The sequence below is a fragment of the Ailuropoda melanoleuca genome, chromosome 1 (assembly GCF_002007445.2).
Source record: "Ailuropoda melanoleuca isolate Jingjing chromosome 1, ASM200744v2, whole genome shotgun sequence".
NCBI classification, from domain to species: Eukaryota; Metazoa; Chordata; class Mammalia; order Carnivora; family Ursidae; genus Ailuropoda; species Ailuropoda melanoleuca.
In genome coordinates, this window is record NC_048218.1 from 111457484 (window position 1) to 111484826 (window position 27343).

Below are 27343 nucleotides of genomic sequence, written 5' to 3' on the forward strand. Positions count from 1 at the left end.
GGAGGTCCCTTAAAAAGTTAAAAATTGAGCTACCCTATGACCCAGCCATTGCATTACTGGGTGTTTACCCCACAGATACAGACGTAGTGAAGAGAAGGGCCATATGCACCCCAGTGTTCACAGCAGCATTGTCCATAATAGCTAAATCGTGGAAGGAGCCAAGATGCCCTTCAACAGATGACTGGATTAAGAAGCTGTGGTCCATATATACAATGGAATATTACTCAACTATCAGAAAGAACGAATTCTCAACATTTGCTGCAACATGGACGGCACTAGAGGAGATAATGCTAAGTGAAATAAGTCAAGCAGAGAAAGCCAATTATCATATGATTTCTCTCATCTATGGAACATAAGAACTAGGATGATCGGTAGGGGAAGAAAGGGTTAAAGAAAGGGGGGGTAATCAGAAGGGGGAATGAAACATGAGAGACTATGGACTATGAGAAACAAACTGAGGACTTCAGAGGGGAGGGGGTGGGGGAATGGGATAGACTGGTGATGGGTAGTAAGGAGGGCACGTATTGCATGGTGCGCTGGGTGTTATATGCAACTAATGAAGCATCGAACTTTACATCGGAATCCGGGGATGTACTGTATGGTGACTAACATAATATAATAAAAAATCATTATAAAAAAAGAAATTAAAAAGTTGTAAGTAATTAGAAGTGTTTTCAAGAGAAACAGACCAGAAATTAGAAACAAAGACACAAGAAATGACACAAGAACATTTCCCCAAGTGTGTTTGTTTTGTATTTGTTGGCCATCTGTATGTGTTTTTTGGAAAAACACCTACCCAGGTTGTCTGCCCATTTTTTAATCAGGTTGGTTCATTTGTTGTTGAGTTGAATGAGTTCTTTATATATTTTGGATATTCACTCCTTATTCAAAGTATCATTGGCAAATATCTTCTCCCGTTCAGTAGGTGGCCTTTTTGTTGTTGTTATTGGTGTTTCCTTGGCTGTTTGATGGAGTCCTGATAGTTTATTTTTTATTTTGTTGCCCTTCTCTGAGGAGACAGATCCAAAAAAAACATTGCTAAGCCTGACGTCTGAGTTTATCGCCTATGTTTTCTGTTAGGAGTTTCATGGGTTCAGGTCTCACATTTAGAGCTTTGGTGTATTTTGAGTTTATTTCTGTGGATGGTGTAAGAAAGTGGCCCAGTTTCATTCTTCTGTGTGTGGCTGTCCAGTTTTCCCAACACCTGTTGAAAAGACTGTCTTTTACCCATTGTGTGTTCTTGCCTCCTTTGTTGTAGATTAATTGACCATATAAGTGTGGGTTTATTTTCTGAGGTCTCTATTCTGTTTCATGGATCTATGTGTACATTTTTGTGCCAGTGTCATACTGTTCTGGGTTAGTTTTGATTGATTATGTTTTTGCCCTAACTATGGCCTACATTTTCTTGCTTCTTTGCATGCCTGGTAATTTTTGATTGGATGCCAGCCACGATTTTAGCCTTGTTTTGTGCTTGCTTATTTTGTGTTCTTATGTTCTTTTTTTTTTTTTTTTAAAGATTTTATTTATTTATCTGAGAGAGAGAGAGAACCAGTTGGGGGGAGCAGCAGAGGGAGAAGCAGATTCCCTGCTGAGCAGGGGACTCGATCCCAGGACCCTGAGATCATGACCTGAGCAGAAGGCTGATGCTTAACTGATTGAGCTCCCCAGTCACCCCTGTTTTCCTATGTTCTTGAAAGCGTTTGAGCCTTTAAGATCTTGCTTTTAAGGTTTGTTAGGCAGGACTGGAATGGAACTCAGTGTGGTTGCAAATATTCCGCAGGACTGAGGCATCACCCATTTTGCACCTTGTACTTATTGCCTAATGAGAATTGTGGATTGTTCCCGTCTGGCTGATGGAAGCAGAATTGGTTCCTGGCCCACGCGACCACTGGACACTTTTCTTGAATCATTTCAGGTGGATCTTTCCCTGATCTCAGGGGGCTTCTTTAGCCTGCATGCACTGATTTACCCTCAGCTGAGTACTTGAAGGAGGTATACAGCAGGTGCTCCAACTGTGCAGCTCTCTCCTGGGAGTCTGTTCTGTGTAAATGTGCAATCTTTCAGACTCCAACCTTCATCCCATCTCCTCAAGGTGCCCACCAGCTCCACTTAGTTCCACCTCGTGCGTCATTGCTTAGATAGTCCCTTTAAGGCAACAAGTGGGATAATCATGGGTCTCACCTTATTTACTTTCTGTTTTTTGTGGATCACTGTCTACACTGCTTGATGGCCAATGGTAGTTGACTTTGGAAGCCAACTCACAAGGATTTCTAATCCTTCTTTGTTTTATTTTCAACCAGATTAACTGAACCACTAAAGCGTTTTTCACTTAGGCAGATTTGACGGTTGTGTCCAACTTGAAATCAATATATGAAATGCCTTTCTATCTAGCTTCCTCCAAGGAATCTCCTTGTTATGAAGAAAACATGGATTGGGAAGTCATCACCGATAATTATTTCACATTTTTGAGTAACTTACTCAAGTCCCCAGCTGCTTCCATCTCCAGGTAAGTTTTCAGAATTCGATTTCCAGGTTTTGATTTAACTATTATCTGAAGACAAACAGAACCTATTTATAGGAAATGCCTGCTTTATTTATTTATGTAACTATTATAATTTTTTTAGAGAGGGTGTGAGAAAGTGTGAGCTGGGAGGTACAGAGGGAGAGGGAGAGAGAGAATCTTAAGAATCTGGAGCCCGATGTGGGGCTCAGTCTCATGACCCTGAGATCACGACCTGAGCCGATATCAAGAGCGAGACGCTTAATTGACTGAGCCACCCAGGTGCCTCAGGAAACACTTGGTTTAAAGTGTGAGCTCCTGATGTGACCGTTGATGCAGTATTTCATATTAAGCGTTCAATAATATTTGCTCCATAGAATCTATGACTCATGTTTCCATGGATTTTGAAAAGAAATACAGATGATAGTCATACGATTTTCCTTCAAAAGCATGACTTATAATAGATGCTCCAAAAATGGAATGTTTGGATAATAGCCTCACCCAGTTGCTTACTTTAGACATGAGATTAGTGATTGAAGATTCTGGTAGCTTTGGAGACTTTTGGGGGAGAAGTGATCTTTGGAACTTAATCTGCCAGATTATATGCTGCCCATGCAATAGCATGGAAATTTTTATGTACAATTGTGGAGATTGTGTATAGCGTCTTTCTTTATTTAATTTTTTAATAGATGAGCTTTTCATTTCATTTATTTATTATTATTTTTTAAAGCTTTTTTTTTAAGATTTTATTTATTTATTTGAGAGAGACAGAGAGAGTGAGCAAGGGAGGGCACAAGCTGGGGAAAGGCAGAGAGAGAAGCAGAGTCCCTCCTGAGCAGGGAGCCAGATGCGGGGCTCAATCCCAGGACCCCGGGGATTATGACCTGAGCCAAACACAGACACTTAACCATCTGAGCCACCCAGGCACCCGATTATTATTATTATTTTTTAAGTAAGCTCTACACCCAGTGTGGGGGTTTGAACTCACAACTCCAAGATCAAGAGTTCCATGCTCCACTGACTGAGCCAGCCAGGGACCCTGGAGATCATATATAGTTTAAGATTTATATATTTATTTTATAGAGTTGCAGGGGCAGAGGGAGAGGGACAGAGAGTCTTAAGCAGACTTTGTGTTGAGCATGGAGCCTGACACAGGGCTCGATCTCACCACCCAGAGATCACCACCTGAGCAGAAACCAAGAGTTGGACATGTAACTGACTGAGCCACCCAGGCACGCCCGTGTATAGTTTAAAGCATACTTTGTTTATTGCTTATTGGGTGTGTTGGGATGACATGGGACAGAAGCTTTGCATTAGGGCATAGCTTTCAAATTCGTGAATGGATCAAACTTATCTGTGAAGTTTGCTAAGAATGCAAATTCCCGGAGCTGGCCCTTGGCGCGCTAAACCTTGGTTGTGCGTAGGACCCAGGTTTCTGTAGATTTCAGAAATTCTGCAGGTGGTTCTGGTGCACACCAAAGTTCAAAAGCTATTCTGCAACATCTCTCTGGACCTAGGATTTGTCACTCCCAGAAAGCTTTGAAAGCTCAGGTGTTAGTGAGCAAAGGAGGAAGTGCACAGGCTAGACCCCCTGGAGAATCCATCCCATGCTCAGGTTGGATTTCCAATACCGGACTTTCCTGAGAGTCTCAAATATTTAATAGTCCCAGAAAGACAGCAGCAAATTAGTCAATATGTGTTCTGGGGGCACGTTTCATATTACCTCTGTAGACCTGTAGCATCTGGCACAGTGTCTGTCGTACATGCTAGATGATGGGATGAGTAAATAAATAAAAACAAGGATGGGCATTAACTGCAATTAATATGAAGGAAGCTAAGTCTGAAAAGAAAAACTCTGGGCCATGTGAATCTGCTAATTTAAAAAAATATATATATACATATATATACGTATATATTCTTTATTTCAATATATATATATATTCTTTATTTCATATATGTATATTTATATTTATATTTCTTTTTCCATGACCTGGAGATATTGATGTATACCCCAACAGGTTTTTGTAGGAGTGAACTAAGACCGTACTTAGGAAAGTGCCTTATAAATTGTAAAGTGTTGTAAAATATGGAGCAATATGGTACTAGTACTAGTACTAGTTAGTTCTACTGCAGCCCTTGCTCACAATGCTTTTTTTTTTTTTTAAGATTTTATTTATTTATTTGAGTGAGAGAGAGGGAGAGAGAGTTGGGGGGTGGAGGGGAAGAGCAGAGGGAGAAGGACAGGCAGACTCTACACTGAGCGCAGAGCCCGACGTGGGGTTCAATCCCATGACCCTGAGATCATGACCTGAGCCAAGATCAAGTGTCCGACGCTTAATCGACTGAGCCACCCAGGCTTCCCAATTGTGCATGTATTTTTATGCAAGGCTGGATTTGAGCAAGATCCATATGGAATTCCTAATAGCGGAGCTTTCTCATTCTTGCTGGGGAAGTTCCCTGGGGAGTGTTCTTAGTGTTCCCTGGTTCAAAAGAGCCACTCCCTTGCAAATAAGAGTAAAATGAAGGGGTGCCTGGGTGGCTCAGTCGGTTAAGTGTCTGCCTTCAGCTCAGGTTGTGAGCGTGCTCTCTCTGTCTGTCTCTCTGTCTCTCTCTCACTCACGCAAATATATAAATAAATAAATAACATCTTAGAAAAAAGAAAGAGTAAACTAAATGAAGGCTGTACTTTCTGCTCCCAGATCCCAGCTATTGAAGGGGGGAAAACACCATTCATCATTTGATCTCTCCCATGTCTGTCCTGTGTCAGACTGTGTCTTAGCCGACAGGATTATAGAGTGAAAGAAGTTTAGAAAGGAACTCAGCCTTGAAGGCATTAGTGGCCGATACAGGTCAGGATCCCTTATCCACAATTTTTCAATGTGTCTTACGAAGTTTGAACATGCAGGCTTTTCTTATGGTGGCATCGTAGCTCCTTCCACACAGACCCCAACACAGAGACCCCACCACGGTGAGCCCATCTCCGGTCTCACTGCAGGGAGTGCCCATGAGCTGAGGGTCTTCCCCAGTCCCCACCGGCGGAGCGGGCATTAATACATACCTGATACGTGCACCATGTCGTCTTTTTTTGTTCTTAAGATTTTATTTATTTTTATTTAGAGAGGGAGAGAGAGCACGAGCGGGAGGAAGGGCAGAGGGAGAAGGAGAAAGAGTTGGTTCTCACTCTTGCTATCTCCATTTCTCTCTCTCTCTCAAATAAATAAATAATAAAATCTTGAAAAAATAAAATAAAATCATGGGTTTCTAATAGTGGGAAGTATAGCATTGTTTAAGGGGCACTGGAATTGTTTCTAGAACAGGCCATTCCAGGAGTTGTCCTTAATTATAGGGGTCAGTTTCTGATACACACTGCCATTTGGACTACCCCTGTAGCCAAGACGTTCTGAGACATAACAAGGAATCGAATCCTCAGATTTTTCATGCATACATAGCAAAATTACCTTTAATGATCCTACGTATGAAATCACGGCGTGAAATGATTTAAAATGCATTGCTTTTGGTGCAGGAAGCAGATTTTCAGCTACATATATGCATCTGCATTGGGGGTTCCTAAAACACTTCCAAATGCTCACATTAATTTAATTCCAGTTGCGAAATCTGTGTAATAGTCCATTTACATTTTGCTCTAAATAAGTGTGTGTATTACTTTGAAAATTTGATAAATTGAATTTGTCTTGAATTTATTTATTTTTTTTCGGATACTAAGACAATTGCATTAATACTGTAGGGTCTTGAATTCCACAAAGGAACTTCTCATGATGGAAAAGAAGATGCAGTCCCTCGAGGACGAGGAAATAGACTTTTTCTTATCTTTTGTGGAATTTTTGGAGAAATTATTGCCCGATCCTTTCGACTCACCCAGTGTGCCCAAATTCCATGACCTCCCATCTCTCACTGAGACTCTTCTGAACACAAGCCACTTGTGGGCAAATCATTTAAGAAGTTTAGGGAGTGACCCATCTGCTACTGATATTCAGAAACTTTTGGAATTTGGCAAAGCCGTGATCAACAAAATAGAAACTCTTGAACGTCTCTGGATAAAGAACGAATCAAACAATATTTTGAGGTTCATGGAGTTAGTACTTTCTGAAATTGATCCCAAGCTCCTGGAATTGTGGATGTATGGCATTTCAAAAAGAGAAAGAGTCAACTTGGAAACCTTGTCTACACTTCTTAATTTTTCTGTCCCAGAAGATGAGAGGGACCTTAGCAAGAACCTTAACTTTTCCCAGTTGTTCCATTCAGACTGGCCTTGGTCGCTCGCTATGGAAACGGACTTTGTACATTTGAGTGAAACTGTGATAAGCAGTCTCTATGAATTTGGATTTCTGAAGGAGGGACAGGTCTCTGCAGCCCTGGACACAGTCTATGCCATCAGGAATGCATCTGAACTTTTCTCAGCCCTTTCCGAGCCTGAAAGACGAGAAGTTGATAGGATCTTGACTCAGATATATCTAAATGTCTTTCAGGACAACGATTCAGCTTTGCTTCTGAAAATTTATTCTTCATGTTTCCAATATATTTATAAATTCTTGAGCATTCCGAGCACAGAGTCTTTACTATCTTTCCTTGCACAAACCTCAGAGCACATTTTGGATATCATAAAGCAATTCAATTTCCAAAACATCGGTAAAGCATTTGCATTTTTGTATGAGACAATAGGGGCTCTTGAGGGACTTTCTGAGGGATCTTATTGTCAGCAGTTGCTTTCAACTTTTAAGTACTTGGAGCTTCAAGCCCAATCCCTGATGTCTACAGAGGGCCCAGAGCTGGAAGTGGTCCATGCCACATTGACAGGCCTCAAACAGCTGCTCATGGTAGACGAAGATTTCCGTATTTCTGTCTTTCAATACATGAGCCAACTCTTCAACGGATCAGTCGGAGCCCTGTCGGATAATGAATGCTTTGCCTTGGATAATAAGAGCATCTCTTCAGTGAATTATTCAATACATAGAGGGTCTCCATTTATTCTTCCATGGGCACAAATTCTTTCCAACCTCTCAGCGAACAGCAGTGCGTTCAATGAGTTAATGGCTGTTCACTGTACCATCGTGTGGCTTCACATGTGGACTGAAATCTGGGGAAGCGTATCTCAAATATTCCAGTTTGACATGAACATTTTCACTCCTCTCCATGTTGGTCTCACTCAGCTTCTGGGCGAATTGGAAAGTGACGTGAAAATTTCTAAAAGCTGCCAGGGAATGTTTCCCACCCATCGCCCTGCCAGACTCCTATTGAATTTGTTTAAAAATGTAACTCAAGCTGATGGCTTTCATGATTGGGATGATTTTTTGGCTCTCAGAGATCTCTGGGTAGTATTAGGTGATGCGTTAGTTAGGGTAAAGTCTCTTAGCCCCGACCAAGTAGGGAAATCCATTTTCACCATGGAAACTGCCCTGCGTCAGCTAAAGACATTTCTGTTCAACACAAATGCAAGCAGAGAGTTTTTCTATTCTCTGCTTGATGTTTTCACGGAGTTAAGTGATACCTCCGCATACATCGACAGAAACGTCGGACTGATAAATCACTTTCTTTCAAATAACGTCACAGATTATGGAGTGAAGTTTGAAAGTGTCATCACCAAGCTAAGAGAAACAATGTTATTGCTTCAAAATGTGTCACATGACCAAGATGTATTGTCCTGTGCCGATATTTTCGAAAACGTTACTGAGTTTATCTTAGAAGATGACTCATTACACGTGAATATTTCACAGAGGACATTACGTATTCTGGCCGTGTTAAATTCTACATTTTCCTCTGAGGACACGATTAGCAGACTGAAGGGATGCGTTGCATGGGTAGACATCATGAACCGTCTATACATGATATATAACTCCAGTGTCATACACGGCTATCCTCAGGGTAATTGGAGGAGTTTCAGAGCTGTGGAAGACAAAATTAACTCTACGCTGAAGCTTGTTACTTGGATTCTCAATATAAAGGGACCTCACTGCACACTGAATAAGTCAGATATAAATTGTGTGCATATTGTATTGAAAAATGTAACTGACTTTCTGAATGCCCTGCTCACCGAGGTCTTTGAAAAGGAAAGGGTACCCAAATTTGAGATCTTATTAACCCTTTTAAATGATTCCACAAACCAAGTAAGGATGATTATCAACAACTTGACAAGAGACTTTGATTTGGCATCTCAATCCAATTGGACACGTTTTACTGAATTAATTCTAAGACCCGTGGCATTGTCAGGTGACGTTCCTCGCCACTTTACAGAGTTTTGGCAGCATTTAGTAGCCCTGGGGAAGGAGATTCAGAAACTTATGAAAGGTACTCCCATTCACATCCTAGAAAATAACTCCTCTTCTACACCCGACAAGTGTTTAAACCTCTGTGCTACCAGTCCGAAAGGAACGGATGTCAACAGGTTAGGCGGCTCACTTTATCATTTAGCCAGCTACCTTGTCTCCAACTTCTCCCAGGATCTCCAAAATCCGCCACAAATAATTCCACACAGAATCACGAACGCCGTAGGTCTTGGTATCCAACTGATGAGGGACGTGTTCAACTCCCTGGCACCCTCTGTTCTCCACAGTATTCCACAAGATCCAGGCGAAACTCAAGTTTTCAGGAAGGTAGCGTCTCTCCTGCGCACGCTCAAGAAGACAGACATAGACCTGCTGGTCGACCAACTGGAGCAAATGAGTGAAAGCCTAACGGAGTTTTTTAAGAATATCAGTAGCTTAGGTACCGGCAGTCTGGGGACCAACCTGCTTGTGGGCTTGATGGAAAAATTTGTAGACAGCTCACATTCTTGGAATGTTAATCATCTGTTAAAGTTCTCACACTTGTTCCCTAAAGATGATGTCAATGTTGTGGTAGACATGTACTACGTCATTCCTCATGCCGTGAGGCTCCTGCAGAGGGGAGTTGACAAAAACATCACAGAAGTCCTCAAGGATGTCTATAACTTCACTGTCCTGCATGGCATAAGCATTTCCAATGTCACCAAGGAAGACTTTGCTGTCGTGATAAAAACTCTTTTGGATGCAGTTGAATTAATATCAGAGAAACCAGAAATTCTTTCTGAGGCTTTTACTTGCCTTCCTGTGGTTTGGTGCTGGAATCACACAACTTCTGGGTTTCGGCAGAATCCGAAGTTAGAAGCCTGTAAATCCCATGAGCTCATGTCATCTTCCTTTTATAGTGAAGTGGCCAGTCTGCTCGACCACCTCCACCTCTCTCCCCCAGGTGAAGGCTTACAATGTATGGATGAAGGCTCACAGAAGGAGATTACGAGGAAGATGGTCTGTGTAATTCGTGACCTAGTGGACTGGACGTCTCTTCTTCTAGAGCTTTCCGAAGTCTTCCATGTTAAAATTTCGCTTGTGAAAACCGTGCAGGAATTTTGGCATAAAGTGTTACCATTTGTCCCATCTTCTGAAAATCAAAGCAATGGCAGCATCTCTGAACTTTGTCCCAGCGGCCCCATAAAGCAAATTGCTTCACAAATCATAGCAAAATTAAAAAATGTCAACTTTACAAAAATTCCATTAGATGAAAACATTCTGGATACACTAGCTAGTTTAAACAAGATCCTTAACATTAGTGAAGGCACAGAGGCTTCCATTCAAAATAAGATTTCCTTAAATTTTGAAAAGATCATGAAGTTTCCTTCTGGGGATCGGCACCCAGAAAACAGTACCCGTTCTCTAGACCCTCCATTTGTGACGTTTCTAGACCCCAACCTGACAGGCAGTAGTCTCGAAGCACCTTCAAGTTTTACTGAAAAAAGAGCAGTAACTTACAACTCTTCTTACTTCGAAGAACTAGGGCTTGAACTGGAACAAATCATGACAGATCCAAGCCACGACTTTCCTATCAGACCCCTGCTTTCTGAAATTATCAAAGGCATTCATACGATTAATTCAGAGACTCTTCAAAATGTAACTTTGCAACTTGCCCATTTTTTTAAAAGCCTGGGCTCATCGTCATGGAAGACCGCAGAAATCATTGAAGATTTTCTATTGGTTGTAAAAAACTGGCTTCGTAAACAGGCAAAGGAAGATGACTCCAGAATGATTCAAACATTATTTCTTCTTACGGCCAATGAAAGTTTGACTGATCTAGCTTTGTTGACCAAAGATATTGCTACTTTTTTGGGGCTTCTCAAAACCACTTCTAGGGAAGGTAATTTTGACATTACCCATCTTACTCAACTGCTAAGCCAAGAGCAGCTAACTAATTTCTCATTCGTTCGATTCCTTTTTGAAAGTTTCCTAGTTAATTTAATCAGTAAGTTAGCTGGGAGTTCTCCAGAGGCAGCCTCAAATGCAAGCAATACTGACCTTCACATAATGAATTTGCTCACCGTGAACCAGACGCAATCAGAAAATGGTGAGAGCATAATCCTCCCCCCAAGAAGCATAGTGGATTTCACGCAACAGGTTCTGGAAACATTCTTTTCATTTTTACTAGAGGAAAATTCTGAGAACAGAATATCTCTTCTGCTAAAAGCCTTCCACAAAGACATCACTGCAGAGTTGAGGTGAGTCTACTTTTTATTTTTTTTAAGATTTATTTATTTATTTGAGAGAGAGAGAGAATGCTTGGGGTGGGGGAGGAGGGACAGAAGGAGAGGGAGAGAGAATCTCAGTAGACTCCATGCAGTGCACGGAGCCTGATGCAGGGCTTGATTGCACAACCCTGAGATCACGACCTGAGCCGAAATCAAGAGCTGGCCTCTCTACTTTTGTTTTGTATGGTAAATGAGGTTGTTATATGTTATAATCGAGTTTTATTTCTTGGAGCGTATAAACACCAGTAACAGCCCTTTCGTACCTATCACCTTTGGATGATCTTTGCGGTGAATTTTGTCTTAATGGACATTTTATTAAAATATCAAAGTGAAATAATTTTGGCAATTGTCATCAAAGTAGTAAACATATATAGAAACCTAGCCCCTGGTGATCAATCCTTTATGCTTTCTTATGTTGCTGGGTTATGAAAATAGTTGTGAAGTTCTCTTTTATGTGGGACTTAAGCATTAGTTTTATATATGTATATGCATATACTTAGTCATTATTTGAATTGATGTACTAACTGTCTCATCGCCAGTGAGGCGTTTAAATATTTTCATTCCAATTAACCTAAAATTTAAAAACTGATAGTCACCTTATGTTTTTTTTCATATGCCTTTTTTTTATTCATTCTGTTTGAAGCTTGCCAGTGAAAAGGCTGGAGGGATATTCCAGTTCATTCGTGATGTTTGTATCAGTCAGGGCTCAGCCACAGAAATAGAACCAGAACAAGGATTTAATTCAAGGAACTAGCTTCTCTGCTTTTAGCCTCTGGCTAAGCAGGTGCAAAGTTGATAGGGCAGGCTGTCTGGAAGGCACGTTTCTACAGGAGACAGTTGGGGGTGGGGGGTGACTGGGAGAAGAGCAGTTGCTGTTTGGGGTGGCTAGGTCAGGGAAGTTCTAAGCCCACTCTGAAGGCCCTCCAACTGATGAGGCCAGGCCCACCCAGGACAATATCCCGTCTTCCTAAGTCCGAGTTTACTCATCAGGGGCTTTAATCACACCTGCAGAATTGCTTCTCAGCAGCACCTGAGTTAGTGTTTATGCTGCAGAGTGGCTACTGACTTCCTTTCATCCTCCACTCTCCTGAGGGAACCCACCTTGTTGCTCACCGAGACTAACAGCTTACGGGAATGGGTTGTCACTCAGCCTAGCCTCGCTGACACATCACAGAGCCATCACCTGTCTGAGTGATTTGCTAGGACTTTGAAAATTCAGCAAGATGTTACCTCTTGCAGCAAGAAGCAATTTATATTGATTTTACCTTCCTGTCTTTTCTAAAACCAAAAGTATGTGGCTTTTCAAGTAGCTAGGTTTGAGGGACCGTAATGGGATTATCTGTGAAATTCCTCCATCCTTTTCATTATTTGGCGCCAAAATATTAATTTTCATCTGGAATGTGTGTTAGCGTGTCATCTTGTGCTCAGCGTGATTCCCCCATGATGCTATTATGAAACAAAAGTATGACTCTAGGTTTTGATCTTTCCACTGCCAAACGTGAAATTTAAAAATATTTATTTACAGTTTTGTCCCAAAGGATAAAATTCTAGAAATTCTGACACTGGATCAATTTCTTACCACCTCAAAGGAAGACAGACTGATGAGCATTTTCTCAAGTGTAAAGGAGACCCTAAATCATCTAATCAAAAGCTCATTTATTTTAGACAATGGAACATTTTATTTTGATCATCATCGAGGACTGAAGTTCATGAGAGATTTATTTAATGCTCTTCTAAGGGAAACCCCAGGGAAAAATAAGACAGAAAATAATTCGGAGTTTCTTGCGGTTGTGAGTCAGTTGCTCTCCCACACGAACAGCTCTGAGGATCTCCTCCAACTCAGTCACAATCTTAGGTCAGCTCTCCTGCTTGTGAGAGAAAGTTCTACAGAGCTAGCACGTCTCATAGACGTTCTTGTCAACTCTCCTCACAAGGGTTTCCGTGACTTGTATCCTATATTCCGAGAAGTTATACTTTCCAATCTAACTGATTTGCTTTCCTATATAAATAATTCATTCCCTCTAAGAAACAGGGCAACACTAGACATTACCAAGAGATTGCTTGGTGTTATCTCAAAAGCTGGTGGAGAAAGTGGTGCCCCAGGGCTCCTCTTGGAAATGTCTGATACCCTGACCATGCTGGTGAGGGACATCGCTGAGATGAGAGACCTTTGCACCTCTGTGACCTCCGCCGTGGAGCTTGTGGGGCTAGCCATGAAAGTTGCCAGGAAGATGGCCACCATATTTGAAACTCATCCTGTCTCCAATACCAATGACACTATGAAATTCTTTGACAGTCTCTATTCCGTTTTGCGACAAAGTGTTCGAAATGTTGTGAGTGAAATAAGTACTTTGAAGAACGTAGACCATTTCATACCTGAAAATATAAGTGACTTGTTGACATCATTTCTTGACTTGGTTTTTAGGATGATTGGGGTCAAACCTAGTATTTCACAAGATTCTGATGTTGTCAACATGTCCTCAAGCACATTCTCATATGTGAACCAGTCCAAGGACTTTTCTGATATTTTGAAAGAAATTGCTGAATTTTTAACCTCTGTGAAGGGCAGTTTGGGAACCATGGAGCAGCTTGTGGTAGCTTTTAATAATGGGACTCAAGTATTTGCTATGGATTCTGTCAACGTATGGGAAGAAATTTTGGATTGCTTAGTTCCTATAAATAATATCATCAACCAGATAGACTTCCTACACCCTAACCTACTTCCCACTCACAGTTACCCTCAAGATATAATATGGAAAAGAACCCAGGGAGTGATCCCGTTTTGGGATGAAATGCTATCACAAGACAGAATGGAAACTGGGACTTCCTTGAGAAGGCTGATTGATCTCACCTTGGAAGCTCTTTGGAATGACTTGGAAAAGGATGATTGGAATGTCTTTAATCTGTTGCTGACATTGGCTCAGCATCCAGATAACCTTTTGAAAGCCACAGAAACAGCTGGGGAGGTCTCCGGTGGAAGAGGTGATCTGAGTGGAGCTTTGTTCTCCAATACCTCTCTGATTCAGAATGTAACTCATCAACAACTTGGAGAAGCAGTCCAGATCATGTTAAGGAGAATAGCTCTCTTGAGGAAGGAACTTCCCTTAAACAATTCTCAGTGGGGAAATTCCACAAGAACTTTGTTCCATCCCATTTTTGAGAGTTTTATTAATGCAGCCACTGGAAAGACGGTCACATTGGGAAAAGAAGAGAGGACCAAAAAGGTGATGGCTGATTTTCCTTATATCCTCGAACCGTTATCAAGTTTCGAGCAATTCCTGAAGGGATTCACTGCATTGACGGAGCATTGGCAAGAGGTCCCATTGATGGATCAAAGGTAATGAAACACCTGATTCACTTCCTTTTTACTCCCTTGCAGTAACTGCAAAACAGGACTCTGCAAGAAGGGCCTGGAACCAGGTTAAGTATGATTCTCGACTTCCCCTTGATTGCATGCTGGAAGTTCGTTTCAATATCCAGTGACTTGAGTCCAGTGTCTTCATGACTTGACTCGTAATTTGGCATTCAGATATGTTCTGGATTTATCCAACAGTGTTTGACAGTACATTATTTCATTTTCAAAAGTAAAAACTTATTTTATTCACTTGTCCGGAGCAAGGTACATACACACATTTTCTATTCGTATACTCTGGCTGCCAGTGATCGTACTGTTTGATAGGCCAATAATATAAGGCTATGTATTCCATGCAGAAAACTGTGCTTTCAGTCGTAACCACCACTGGGAGGGGACAGGCAGCTGTTGGCTTCTTTTCTCTTTAAAGATTTTACATAATCTCTGCACCCAGCATGGGACTCAAACTTACAACCGCGAGCTCAAGAGTCGCGCGCTCTGCTGACTGAGCCAGCCAGGCGCCCTGGCTTTTTTCCTCTTTAGGTTCAACTCAGTGCTGTGGTTGATGCACCTCCAAGCACTGCCCTGATCTCTGAGAGGCAGGTCAGGGGAGCCCTGCTTCGGTCCCGTTACTCATCATGTTCTGGCAGCTTCTACTGCCTCAGGTGGGAGGATTTGTGTCCTGGGTGTGCAGAGGCTCTGAGATGCTGCTCTGTCCCAATCCAGCCTTCCTATGTGTGGCAGTACCATTTGGATGGTGCGTGGCCCTTGCCTGCTCCTACCTTTCTCTTCATCCCACAGGGAGATCGGAGGTGCCACCAAACCCTCGCTCATCTATCAGAGAGCTTGACCTGTTTTCTGCCGGTTCTGCCACGATAAGGCTGCAACTTGAACCCAGCCATCTTTTATAACTTGGCGGTATTTCCTTGGTTAGTGAGACAAGGAAAGAACTATCAGGAAGAACAACCACTGTCTCAAAATTTGCACGCTGGCTTTCAGAGCTTCCTGCTTCATCTCCGCAATGCCCCTGATCCCAGACCACACTGTGCGGGACTGCCCGCTCTGCTCTGAGATTCCATGTGAGCTGGAGGCTGTCCTAGCAATCCCTCTATTCCACTGACTCCAGTTTTCATCTGATGTTTCTGGTTCTCTGGGGAGGGAACGTATACCGTGCCCCAAGACTGGAAGCGAATGGGCTGTAGACTGGCTCTGTGACCACCACTCTGTCACAAAGGTCACAAGGGTGGGTTCCTAGCGTCCTCCTGCTTAGTGATTACTTGCTTTCCTTCTCTTTCTGTTTTCACTCTTCTTATCATTGGTTTCTTCAATGGGGAAGACACAAAATGTGCAAGACAGGTCATCCCATTGGTCATGGGTTTGAGGTCTGCTGGAGCCCTTTGCTCTGCAGTGTGAGCTTGGGGGGCTAGCAGCTCACCTGAGAGTGGGTCCCCAGCCCCCCCACACCTGCCCACTGAGGGCCTGTGGTCTACCAAGATGCCCAGGTGATCCGTAAGCATGCTATGATTTATGAAACACTGGTCCAAACCACATTCCTCATAGTGAGGCTGGGAAGCCAAGATTTAGAGCATTTCAGGGTCTTACCCAGTATGACATGCCTACCGAGCGAGACGGAAAGTAGCCTTCGGTGGTTGTACAGAAAATGAAATCATGATTCTTTTGCTTCCAGGTCCATGATCTTTTAGGTACGACTAAAATGTAATCATTTAAATCCCACAATTTACCAAAATCTGTAATACCAGATGGTGATTAATACACGGCTCTACACACTGTCATGTTTGATTTGGCCAGAAATGACAATGATAAATGTTTCTCTTTCTATGGCACTAAAACCAACTCAGGTATAACTATTTCCTGCCCCCCACGTATTCGCCAGTTCCACCATATTTTTATTATACCTAAAAACAAAACCTCTTTCTTTTGTTTGTTCCCTAGTTTAGAGCAACCCACTGCCCTTGAATCTGGCTTCTCTAGATGATTTTGTGTTATTTTGCCTAACCTTCAAAAGCATCAAACAACATCAGACTCTCTTGAATCTGCAATTAGCTGGTGTAACTATGAAGAAACCCTGTTTTTTAAAAAAGAGTTATTCATTTATTTCAGAGAATGCACAGGAAGAAAGCGTGGAGGGGGAGGGAGAGAGAGAATCTCAGGCAGACTCCCCGCTGAGTGCAGAGCCTGACATGGGACTCGATCTCATGAACCTGAGATCATGACCTGAGCTGAAACCAAGAATTGGACGCTTAACCGACTGAGCCACTCAGGTGCCCCCCCCCACCCCAGTTTTTAATCACCTCAAGGAGGCCCACACCCCAGGCAGAAGCACAATGATTCAGTAAACTCATGCTCGTCCTACTAAGTATATACACACAGCACCACCACGCTGAACCTTCTATCTTAACCTGTGATAACTGCCTTCTCCAGGGACTGGTTAGAGTCTCACCAATGGAAGAACAGTACTCCATTTGGAGAAAATCCACATTTGCCAGGACGGGTTGTGGTCCCCATCCCAAGGCGTGTTGAAGCAGGGTGGTTCTGTGGCCATCCGGAGTCAGCCCCCCAAAACAGGACGGATCTTAAACTTTTTTTTTTCCCCCAGAAAGTTTCATTCTTTGGGGAAAGTGAATTTAAAACAGCATGCTGCAAAAAACATAGCACTGCATTTAAACAAGCAAACACACCCTGCTCTGGTTGTCACGGTGTTCTGGAGAATTCTGTGTGGCCTTGGCTCAGGCTTGTGAGTCTGCCCTGCAGCAGGCGTGCGCTCAGGCGTGCTTGACTCAACACAGAGTTTCTAGAAGCCAAGATGCCTGTTGATCTCTGGGCCTCATCAAGTATATGCCTTTTCAAGGAATTTCGGGAGATTTTCTTGGACAGTTGTACCCTTCATCAGTTGATGTGACCCACAGTATAAAAAAAAAAAAATAGACACACACACTGTTAAATTCCTTTCAGGTGCTTCCCAGGAGCTTACATGCTCAGTTGTGTCTGATGTTGAGGCTGCTTTTGAGTTTTGGAAACACTATTGGCTCATCTAAGAGTGAGATGAAAGCCATTTGGTGTTCAAAAAAAAAAAAAAAAAGAAGTAAATCTGCATTCCTGAGCCCTTTTTGTCAGCAGCTTGATGGCAGAGCTGAGCAAGGGTCCCTGCTGTGTGTGGGTCTCAGCTCGTCCAGAACCACCGCTGTGGCAGGACCAGCCCTCAGCAGTGACCGCGGGGGACCTCTGCAAAAATAGCCGTTTATGACTGACGAATTCTGGAAACTACATGTCCTGGCTGGGGCCACAAAGTGAGGTCGAAGATGGAAAGAGTGCTGGCTGGGCCTTTTGCTTTATTTGGGGCCGAGGGTGGGAATCTAGGGTTTCATTAGCTCACTCTGTATTGGTGAATTGAACTCGAAGAGAAGGCATTTAAAGCGTGGGAAGAGAAAAAGTGAGCCCCAGGAGTGGGCAGTTTTCAAAATCAACCAAGATCTTTCAAACAAAGGCACCTCAGTGGGGTGTGGCTGGTAATGTGGGGTTTGGAGGTATCTTTGAAGTGCGTGCATTTGCAGTTAAAGTTTAAGCTGGGCACTTGAATTACAAAAGGAAAAACCAGACTTCAGGGCTTACAGCACAGCGGGCATGGTAAAACACTCCTCTGGAAGATGTTATTCCAATACCACCTTTGGACTCCATCAAGACCAACACATGTACAAACACACATGCAAACACACACGCACACATGCACGCACACACGCCTGCATGCTACACCCCGTTTGCTGAAAGATAAGAATCTTACTTACAGACCAATTCATCGGCTGCAGTGAATTCTCTGCACATAAATAGTAAACTGTACTTTCCACTGGCTTTTTCTGCTCCTGTTTTTTTCCCACGCTTTGATCACTGACCTTTGCATTTGAGAACGGATCAAGGCAAGGAAAGGGCAAATATCCGGCTTCCTGGCCCCGGAATCGATGTGTTTCCTAGAGGTCTAGACGGCCGTCTGTGTGTCTGGACCCACCGTGAAGGGGGTGCGGTGATGACTTACTGATCACAGTGGTGACGCACACGCCCCTTTACATGCCATTGTCTTTTTTATTCCTTAGTGTGGAAATGTGTCAGATTTTCCAGCAGTTTCACAAGCCCCCGGAAGCCATCGTGACTCTGCAGAAAGTGGTCGTGCTGGTTCTCCGTGTGTTCGTCATCCTTGCAGGTGGGCTGCGTATGTGACCAGGGCTGCGCGTTGCCCCGTGCCGGCTTTCAGGGACCGGCTGTCCTGGGATGGGGAGATTACTCCTGACTTTCTCTTAGAGGCCAGTGCAGCCTTCTTAGCCTGGCGTTTAAGGCCCTCCGGGCTCTGGCCCCAAACCTCCCCCCCATTCCCACCACCAAGACTCTCCAGCCAAGGCGAGCAGCCCCCTCTCTGCCCCTGAGTTGGTCTGTGTCTTTGCTCCCAGTACGTGCATCCTTGTCTCCTTGACCTGAACTCCCAGGGGACTCTGTGGCCCGTGCTGAGGGCAGATCTTCCAGAAGGACGGCCTCCCTCCTCTCTGCTGGCAGCGACGCTGAGCAGACCTCTGTCAAATGCAATTGTAATCCCCTTACTTCTATGCCTCCCTCTACTGGAGTTGGTGCTGTTAGGCCTGAGGGTGCAGAGACGGGTGTGGGGACAGAAGCAGAGTCCAGGAGTGGAGAACCCGAGCCTCCCTGTCTGCAGGGCTGCCCCCCACCCTCTGCAAGGTGGCGGCCTGTGGTAATCAAGCGACGGCATGCCAGGTGAGGCCTCACTGTCCCCAACTGATTGGGCCACAAAACCCAGCTCCATGCCCACAGGAAGGGGAATCAGGCTGAGTGGGGCAGGCGCAGGGGCTTTGGGATCAAACAGGCTGAGTCCCAGTCCTGCCTGGCAGGTGCCAGCTGAGCCCTCCAGAGTGGGAGCCCGGCCTGATTCTAAGCACAGGTAGGAGGCGGGGGACACAGGTCGCCTCCCTGGGCCTCGTGCGCTGTGGGTTCCGGCCCGTGCTCTGCCACCCCTCACAGTGCAAGTTGAGGATGAAAAACAGTAATTTAGGGACCAGAAGAGGAATCATTTAGGCTGAGAATCACGAAAAGGGAATAGGCACGCACGTGTGTATGCGAGCACGTCTACACGTGTGTGTGCATGCGTGTGTGCGTGTGCGTGTGAGGCAGAGGTAAGGAGACATCTGTCCATGTAACCGAAACCCCAGTTGGCATGTAGAGTTTTTTCCATTTTTTTAAAGATTATTTATTTATTTCTTTGAGAGACAGAAAGTGAGTGACAGCACAAGCTGAGGGAGGGGCGGAGGCAGAGGGAGAAGCAGACTCCCCGCTGAGCAGGGAGCCCGATGCGGGACTGGATCCCAGGACCCTGGGATCACAACCCGAGCTGAAAGCAGTCGCCTAACCGACTGAGTCACCCAGGTGCCCCCTTTCTCCCCATTTTTAAAACAATCTCTACCTCTGATTCGAGACGTTGTGAACGCGGCAATTCTGTTGGCTATGAAGCGCTGACTACCTAAACGCACCGTAGGACGGGCCGCACGTGTTTTCAGCCCGGGTCAATCACAAATGGCATTTTTCTCTGCATCCCGAGTGCACACCTGACACTGAAGCCAGCCACCTCCAGACACGTGGTTATCCTGACATTCCTCAGTCAAAATGTAATGGCTGAAGTCTAATGTAATGGCTTCTAAATGAATCAAGTGTTCATCAATACCTGGATTTATATTTATTTTGCCATTCTGCAGTGCAGCTACTAAATCAAGATTGCAGACTTGACGTTACGTTGGCAACAGAATTCATTTTGAATTTGTATATTGCGTTTCAAGAAAACTCAGGCATGACTGGGTCACATTCAGACTGTCTTCTACTTTCCTCATTAAACCGTCACTGCATTTATGGAATAGGAGGGGGCCGTGACAGGCGGGGAAAAGGTATCAGCACCAGCCAGTGAGGATTTGGGGGTGGGGTGGGCCAAAAGGGGAGCATGGCTCCTCTCCCATCACATGGAAGGAATAGCACTCAGATCAGTGGCTGTTACTATTGAAAATAGAGTAGTTATTTGCAGACACAGAATTAAATTCGGTATCAACGCAAGGAGAGCTGTCATTTTTGGCCTCCTGAGCTAATACTTGACATCTGTTAGAAATGTCTGCACGAGGACAGGGGGTGTGGCCTGACGGCCTCATTGAACCAGAGGGACTTGTCTTTTTTGACTTTCTGGTGTCTGCATTTGGAGAATGGGAGTGGTTGCCTGGGACCTGGGAGTGAAGAAGTCAGGGAGTCCCGTGGAGCAGACTGTGGGACTGGGTGGAGCAGAGGGGAGGGGTCTGGAAACGGGGGGGGGGGTGGGGCTATAAAGCCAGAGTGGGGCTCTGATGTGTCCAAGAGCCAGGAGGAACACCCTCAGCAGGTGGGAAGAGACAGGGCTTGGAACTGGGTCTTTAGAAACAGCGTGAGGCCCAGCAAGAGTAGACCGGGAGTGTGGAGGGAGAGGCCCTGACGGGCGTGTGTGTTCCTAGCCTCGAGGAAGATGTGCCAGCTGCAGGGGCAGATCTGACAGCCCAGTACATCCTACCTGACCTGACCTTCCAGACACAGCAGGCCTCCGTCCCCACCTCTCCCACTTCCTCAATGTACAGCAGGAAAGCAAACGGTGGGCCTAGTCCTTGCCCAAATCCACACGGTCAGTGAGTTCTTTTCCTGGCGCGTCCGATGCCCTGTTAGGTCTGGACGACATAATTCCCGAGCATGTTGTCATGTCTTCTTCAAAGCAGAGGCTTCTTTTTCCCCGAAGACAGATGCCAGCGCGTTTCATAGCGCTTTACCCCTTTTGTTTTGTATTTTCGTAGGAGATTACGTAAGAGACACATTTTGCGTTTTTTACAATAAGGAGATCTGTTTTCAAACTCAGTGAAATAGCAACGTTAATGAGAAACTAAACCAATGAAGCTTTCAGGTTGTTGCTTCTGAAAAGCGTGACTTTGGGTCTGTTCTAGCAGTCTGCAGTGTGTGCGGTTGACCCTTGAGCTATACGGGGTTTAGGGCATCTACGCCATTGTGCAGTGAAAATCCACGGATAACTTCTGACTCTCCAAAACTTAACTACTAATAGCCTACTGTTGAGGCTTGCCCGTAATGTAAACAGTCAATTAACATGTGTTTTGTGTGTATCATATGCTGTATTCTTTTTAAAGTTTAAGTAATCTCTACATCCAGCATGACCCTGAAGTCAAGAGTCCCAGATCCACTGACTGAGCCAGCCAGACACCCCCTTATACACTGTATTCTTACAATAAAGTAAGGTAGAGAGAAAAAAGGCTACTGCGAAAATCAGAAGGAAGAGAAAATGCATTTGCAGTGCTGACCTGTAAAAAATCCACGTGTAAGGGGACCCTCGCAGTGTAGACCCATGCATTTCAAACCCATGTTGTTCAAGGGTCACCAAGAGTACAAAACAGTTTTTAAAAAATACTTTGGAGAAGCAATGTAAGAATGTAAGAAGCAGAAGTGGATTTTTTTAAAAAAGATTTTATTTATTTATTTGACAGAGATAGAGGCAGCCAGCGAGAGAGGGAACACAAGCAGGGGGAGTGGGAGAGGAAGAAGCAGGCTCATAGCAGAGGAGCCTGATGTGGGGCTCGATCCCATAACGCCGGGATCACGCCCTGAGCCGAAGGCAGATGCTTAACCGCTGTGCCACCCAGGCGCCCCAGAAGTGGGTGTTTTTGCTGAACTGAAAAAAAAAAAATCCTTGAAGTTTTCTCTACTCCTGGCAATACATTTTGTCTTGCATAATGAACAAGGTGACAGTGTTCACCAGGCATCTGCTAGGTGCAAAGGTGGGTGCTAGGGGCCAGCAGTGGCCTGGGGCAAGACATTAGCAAAGGCCTGCACGGTTGCCTGTAGTGTACACTTACCTGCTAGGGGTGCAGCGGGGCAGGCTCAGTGCTGGTGGGAGGCAGGTATCCTGAGGCAGAGCTCTGAATGGCAGGGTCAGGAGAGGAGCACTGGGCAGGTGGCTTTGGGAAGCAGGGAGGACCCCTGAGAGTGAGCAGGGATGGGGGCGACCGATGGCTGCACAAGGCTGTGGGTGGAAGATTCCTATTGTCGATGAAAAATGAACAGATCTTTTAGAAATTGTGCCAAAAGGAGGAGAGTTTTATTCAAGCCCAAGTGAGGGCAGCTGCCTGGGATAGACAGTCTTCCCAAGGAAGACAGTGCTCCCAGGAAGGAACATGTGGTGTAGGTGTTACAGGATTTGTGTCCCCTGCACGCCCATGGTTCTTGGTCACGCTGTTTCAAAGAAGGAAGAGGTAGACCAGACCAAGAGTGGTGGGCAGCAAAGCACAGTTTATTGAGCAAGAGTATGAAGCTCCCAGAGGGGTGGGGGGGGGGCCGAAAGGGCTGCCCTCGGAGTTTCTAAGTTTAGGGATTTTTATGAGCTCTTTTGCAGAACTTTTGTAAGTGATCGGGGGTGTGCTGAGTGGTTCGAATCAGGGCTTTGGGCATGTATTTGTCTACCTATTAGGTTCATGTCCACGTGCTGACGGTCTTTTTTTGCTGATATTTGGGGGCTTAGGTCTTAACTGTCCCTTGCTCATGATACTGACAAATGCTTTGTGGTTAATTGTCTTATTTTAGGACGTTTTGCAGAAGTCATTTCTGCAAAGGCTGCAAAGCAGAATGTCTGTGTGGTCCTGTCTAAGCCACAGAACAGGATGTCAGCTCTGTTTGATCTTAGCTGTCCTGGCTCCATATTTCCTTACTGGGGACCCTGGCCCTGACTACCTGTCTGTCCAACTCACACCTAACACAGGGTTGTATGTTTCTTGTTACATCAGGAGTTCCAAAGCATCATGAGGAAGGATATTCTAGAAAATTACAAACTCGATCTTCAGCTTTTAGTATGTGCAAGGTTGTGGGCTTCGGAGATATGGGCGCCTGGGGAGATTTTTACTCATATCTTTAGTTTGAAATATTTCTTTTAGGTTATTTACTAAGGAAGCAGGTGTAACGTGTGTGCTGGGGTAGAAATAGAGCCCCCACTTTGAAGTTTGGTGAAGTCCTTGGTTAAGTCGCTCTGACCTTGGTAAAAGTTAAAATACAACTTCCCTGGGAGCCCAGGAGCAGGGTTCACCAATGTGAAAAGTTGAGAATTTCCTTTGTCATTAGAACCATGGCCCTTTGGGAGGAGGCCTGTGACTCGGAAATGAAGATGAATTGGGGACTGGGCCAGGGAATCAAGAGCTATTGGAGGCATTATGAGCTGGTGGAGAGGTGGGCTGTGAGGCATGAGGTAGGGTACAGTTGGGGGGGAACCTCAAATTGACCATGTGAGTAACTCACCTCTCAAACTGGGGCACTTTGGGGAATCAAAGAGTACACTGTTCACAGTTACTTCAGTGTGGTTGGGGAAGCCAGGGCTGTCTTGGGCCAACCTGGTGAATGGGGGCCCTGCCCAAAGGGGTATGGAAAGGGGGGCTGGCGTGGAGAGGCAGGGGGACATTAATTTCTGTTCATTCAGTTACACCCAGAAAAAACCAAACGTCTGGAACTCAAAAGCCACAGCTTCCCCTTCATATTCTGAATGTGCATTTTGATGATTTAAGAAATGTTTATGAATTTATCATCCTTTTGGGTTGTTCAGAAATGACTTGGGGAGAGCGGCTCAGCGGGGAGAGGATCGTTTACCTATGACATGTGCATGCGTTTCCTCCGACAGAAAACCCTTCCTTGATGAAGGACATGCTGTGTTCTGCTCTGAGCTGTAAGCAAGGTGGGATGCGGCGTCTCCTCTTACCTGCTCTCCAGGGGGCTGCCGTGATGCACGACCACTACCAGGTTTGTCTTCTGCCACAGGTCCGTGAATCTCACCTTCATCCCGATTGGCCTTGCGAGGCAGTCTGCTCGTGCCGAGCGTGCTGGCTCTGTCCCTGCAACTGCACAGCTGCGTTGGCTGGGCCACACTGGAGGTTGGCCTGCGGCCCTCCTCGCCTTGGCTTCTGCCTCATGAGAGCGGGATGTTCCGTGTTCAGGGATCCCGCAAGCTGGTTCTTACACCTCGACATCGTTGATAAGCAGATGATATGAACATATATGAGAATATGCTATGTGAAAAACGAAGGTTCATCAATTCCTAATTATTTTAATGTGGTTTTTAAAAATGATTTTATTTATTTATTTGAGAGAGAGAGAATACAGGCAGGGGGAGTAGCAGGAGGAGAGGGAGAAGCTGGCTCTCTGCTGAGCAGGGAGCCCACGCAGGGCTCGATCCTGGACGCTGGGACCATGACCGGAGCCAAAGGCAGACGCTTCACTGACTGAGCCTCCAGGTGTCCCGTGTGTGTTTTCCTGTTGTCTGTGCTCTTGAGATGTGCTCCCATCTCCTGCTCCTAGATGGTGGGAGTACTTTAGTGCATCACCGTGCATCTCTAACCAGTTCTGTGTTCAGGGATGTCGTGTGCGTGGCTTGAGCGAGGCCACGGTGACACCATTTATAGCATGGAAATTGGCAAATTCTACAAATAAGATATGTTTTCCCAAGAGCCAGTTATGAAACATTCACCAGCCCGCCATGGGTTTTGACTAATGGCACACGTGGGTGAGCACTGAGAGCAGATAGCTGTGTGGGGACCAGCCTCGCGGCTTCCTTTTATTAACTTGGACGCGAGCCCAGTGAGCAGCCACGCGGGGCCTCGAGCTGGAGCTGGGCCCAAGGTCGTGCCTTTCGCCTGCGGCCAGCTTCCTTCCCCTGGGAGCCAAGGCCACGGGGCCCACGGGCAGGCCTGACCTGCTGGGGAAGCGTGGACAAGAGCGATGTGAGTCCAGCAACGGACCGAGCGCCTTCCTTTCTTCCAGCACCCGTTCTGGATATCGTTTATGGCTTTCGTGCTCTAGTAGCGCCCCCTTCACACGTGTCCGGGGAAGGCTGGATTATCACAGAGAGCAGAGAGAAGGGGGCCGCGGAGGGAGGCTGGAGGGGGTCAGGCTGAGCACCCCCAACACCGTGCGGGGCGAGAGCCCGGGGGGCCCTGCATCGGGCTCGGGCAGAGTGGTGATGTGCTCGGGAAGCGGGGTTGGGGGGTCCCTACAGAGATGACACCACGCGGACCCAGCTTTCTTTCATATGGACATTGATTTATGGAGACCATCCAAGTCTTATTTCCAGGTCGTGCAGATCTCTGTCCCGTATTAAATGTGGATCCATAAAAAACCCTGACAGACGCCTTTTGAGTGCTGAGCAATCTGCAATCATAAAGCAAAGCAAGCACCACCCCCCCAGCTTTTAAAGCCACAGCCTAGACGGCCTTTATGGTTCCAATTACTCCGCGACTGTCGACAGCTCGGGCTGCCAGAAGTTAGGTCCGTTCGGATAGAGAGCAGGTGTTCCTGGTTTTGATGACAAAAATAGGAGTTCGCTTATCTCCGGATGCAAAGCCTCTAGGACAGGTCAAGGTTTTCAAGAGTGTGAGGCTTTTAGAAATATAAAAGTTCTCAGGCTCCGGGGTGTGAAGTGCCCGGTGCCCCGCAGAGGTGAGCCAAAGACACCGAGCTATTTTTAGTTTGCCAGTATCTGACAAAACATTGTGATGGGGGGGTTGCCTCGATGCCAGCGCAGAGTCCCACCGGAAAGGATCACCCTGGCTGAGTCCACTCGGTTCTCTCACTGTGGTGGAAAGCAGCAGCAAGAGGCTAAACGGAGATCAGAAAAAAAATTGCATTAAATTATGATGCAAGTGCCCGATGAGTCCAGACGTGGAGAATGTGGCTACAATCCAGGCTGGACTGGGGGCTTCCGACCCTCTCCCCAAATCTAGCCCTTTGGACCACCTGTAGACAGCATTGTCTCTGCAAAGCATGCTGGGTACACTTCCCTGACCGGTTCCTACATGATTGCAGACCTCCTGTAGCCAGACCCTGACTTGTGTGCTTGGTGGCCTGATCCTGTCCCCAAAGTACAGCCCCGTGGATGTCAGCCTCTGTCTTTGCACCTGACACATCTTTCACGGAGCACAGTGTATCTGATGATGGAAGCCAGAACTTTCCTTCCAGTGTCCTTGCTGCTGGGGAGGGGCGTGCACTGTCCTTCTCTACAACCGCATATATTTCAAAATTATTGTGTCGCTAAATTTAAGAATAAAATCCATAGCGGGAATATTATGAATGAGTGGAAGTACATTTAATTGGCATATAATTACTGAATTCTGGACTAAAGATTCTTTGCTACAAGGGCAGAGCCCCAGGGCAGTGGCTTTTATTCAATCTGTGTTCTCAGAAATGAGTTGTACCCCTAGTTCTGCTCTGGATTCATCCATGCACCTGTGTGCTGGGAAGGGGGGGCCTCTAAGGAGGAGGGAGAACACTGAAACGGGACCCGGACATCCACCCATCTTGTCCGATGGCTGTCTGTCAGCTGGCTTCCTCCCCGGGATGAAGCCTCCGGGAGGTGGGGGAATGAATGAATGCATGAATGAATGAATGAATGTGCAGCTTTGTAGGATTTCTGTTCAAGCTTCACTCCCATATTGATCGGGAAAATGTGAACTTGGAAAGGGACCCATAATCCTGGGCGAGTTAGTGAGGGGGTGCCGGGTGTGTGGTGGTCTGCTGGCTGGGTGGGCTCCCCCGTGACGCAGTTCCGAGGTGCTGTGCTGCTGGTGTTGGGGGCGGTGTGAGTCTGGGTGCTCTGGTCATGTGTGAGTGCTCCCCGTGAGTGCTCCCCGGTTACCCTGGCAACTCGTGGGTCCCCAGGCAGACCTTGCTCGGCTGTGTCAGGTGACTCCAGGGCTCGGGTATGTTTCAATATTCTTCCACCATTAACTGTCCTTTGGAAATTTATTTCTTAGTTCTTTTTTTTTTTATAATTAATTTTATTTTATTATATTATGTTAATCACCATACAGTACATCCCCTGATT

General features: G+C 45.5%; 1 protein-coding gene across 3 annotated transcripts in view; it reads left to right on the forward strand.

Annotated features, from left to right (window-relative positions):
• ABCA13 (ATP binding cassette subfamily A member 13) overlaps positions 1-27343 on the forward strand; it is a 384829-nt gene that overhangs the window by 75456 nt on the left and 282030 nt on the right. For 2 of the 3 annotated variants that reach the window (XM_034665320.1, XM_034665331.1), the window contains 5 exons: positions 2392-2506; positions 6246-11021; positions 12577-14388; positions 18510-18616; positions 24149-24267. In XM_034665320.1, coding sequence (XP_034521211.1) covers positions 2392-2506; positions 6246-11021; positions 12577-14388; positions 18510-18616; positions 24149-24267 — 6929 coding nt within the window. The remainder of the gene's footprint in view (positions 1-2391; positions 2507-6245; positions 11022-12576; positions 14389-18509; positions 18617-24148; positions 24268-27343) is intronic. The other variant, XM_034665342.1, reaches the window with a different exon arrangement.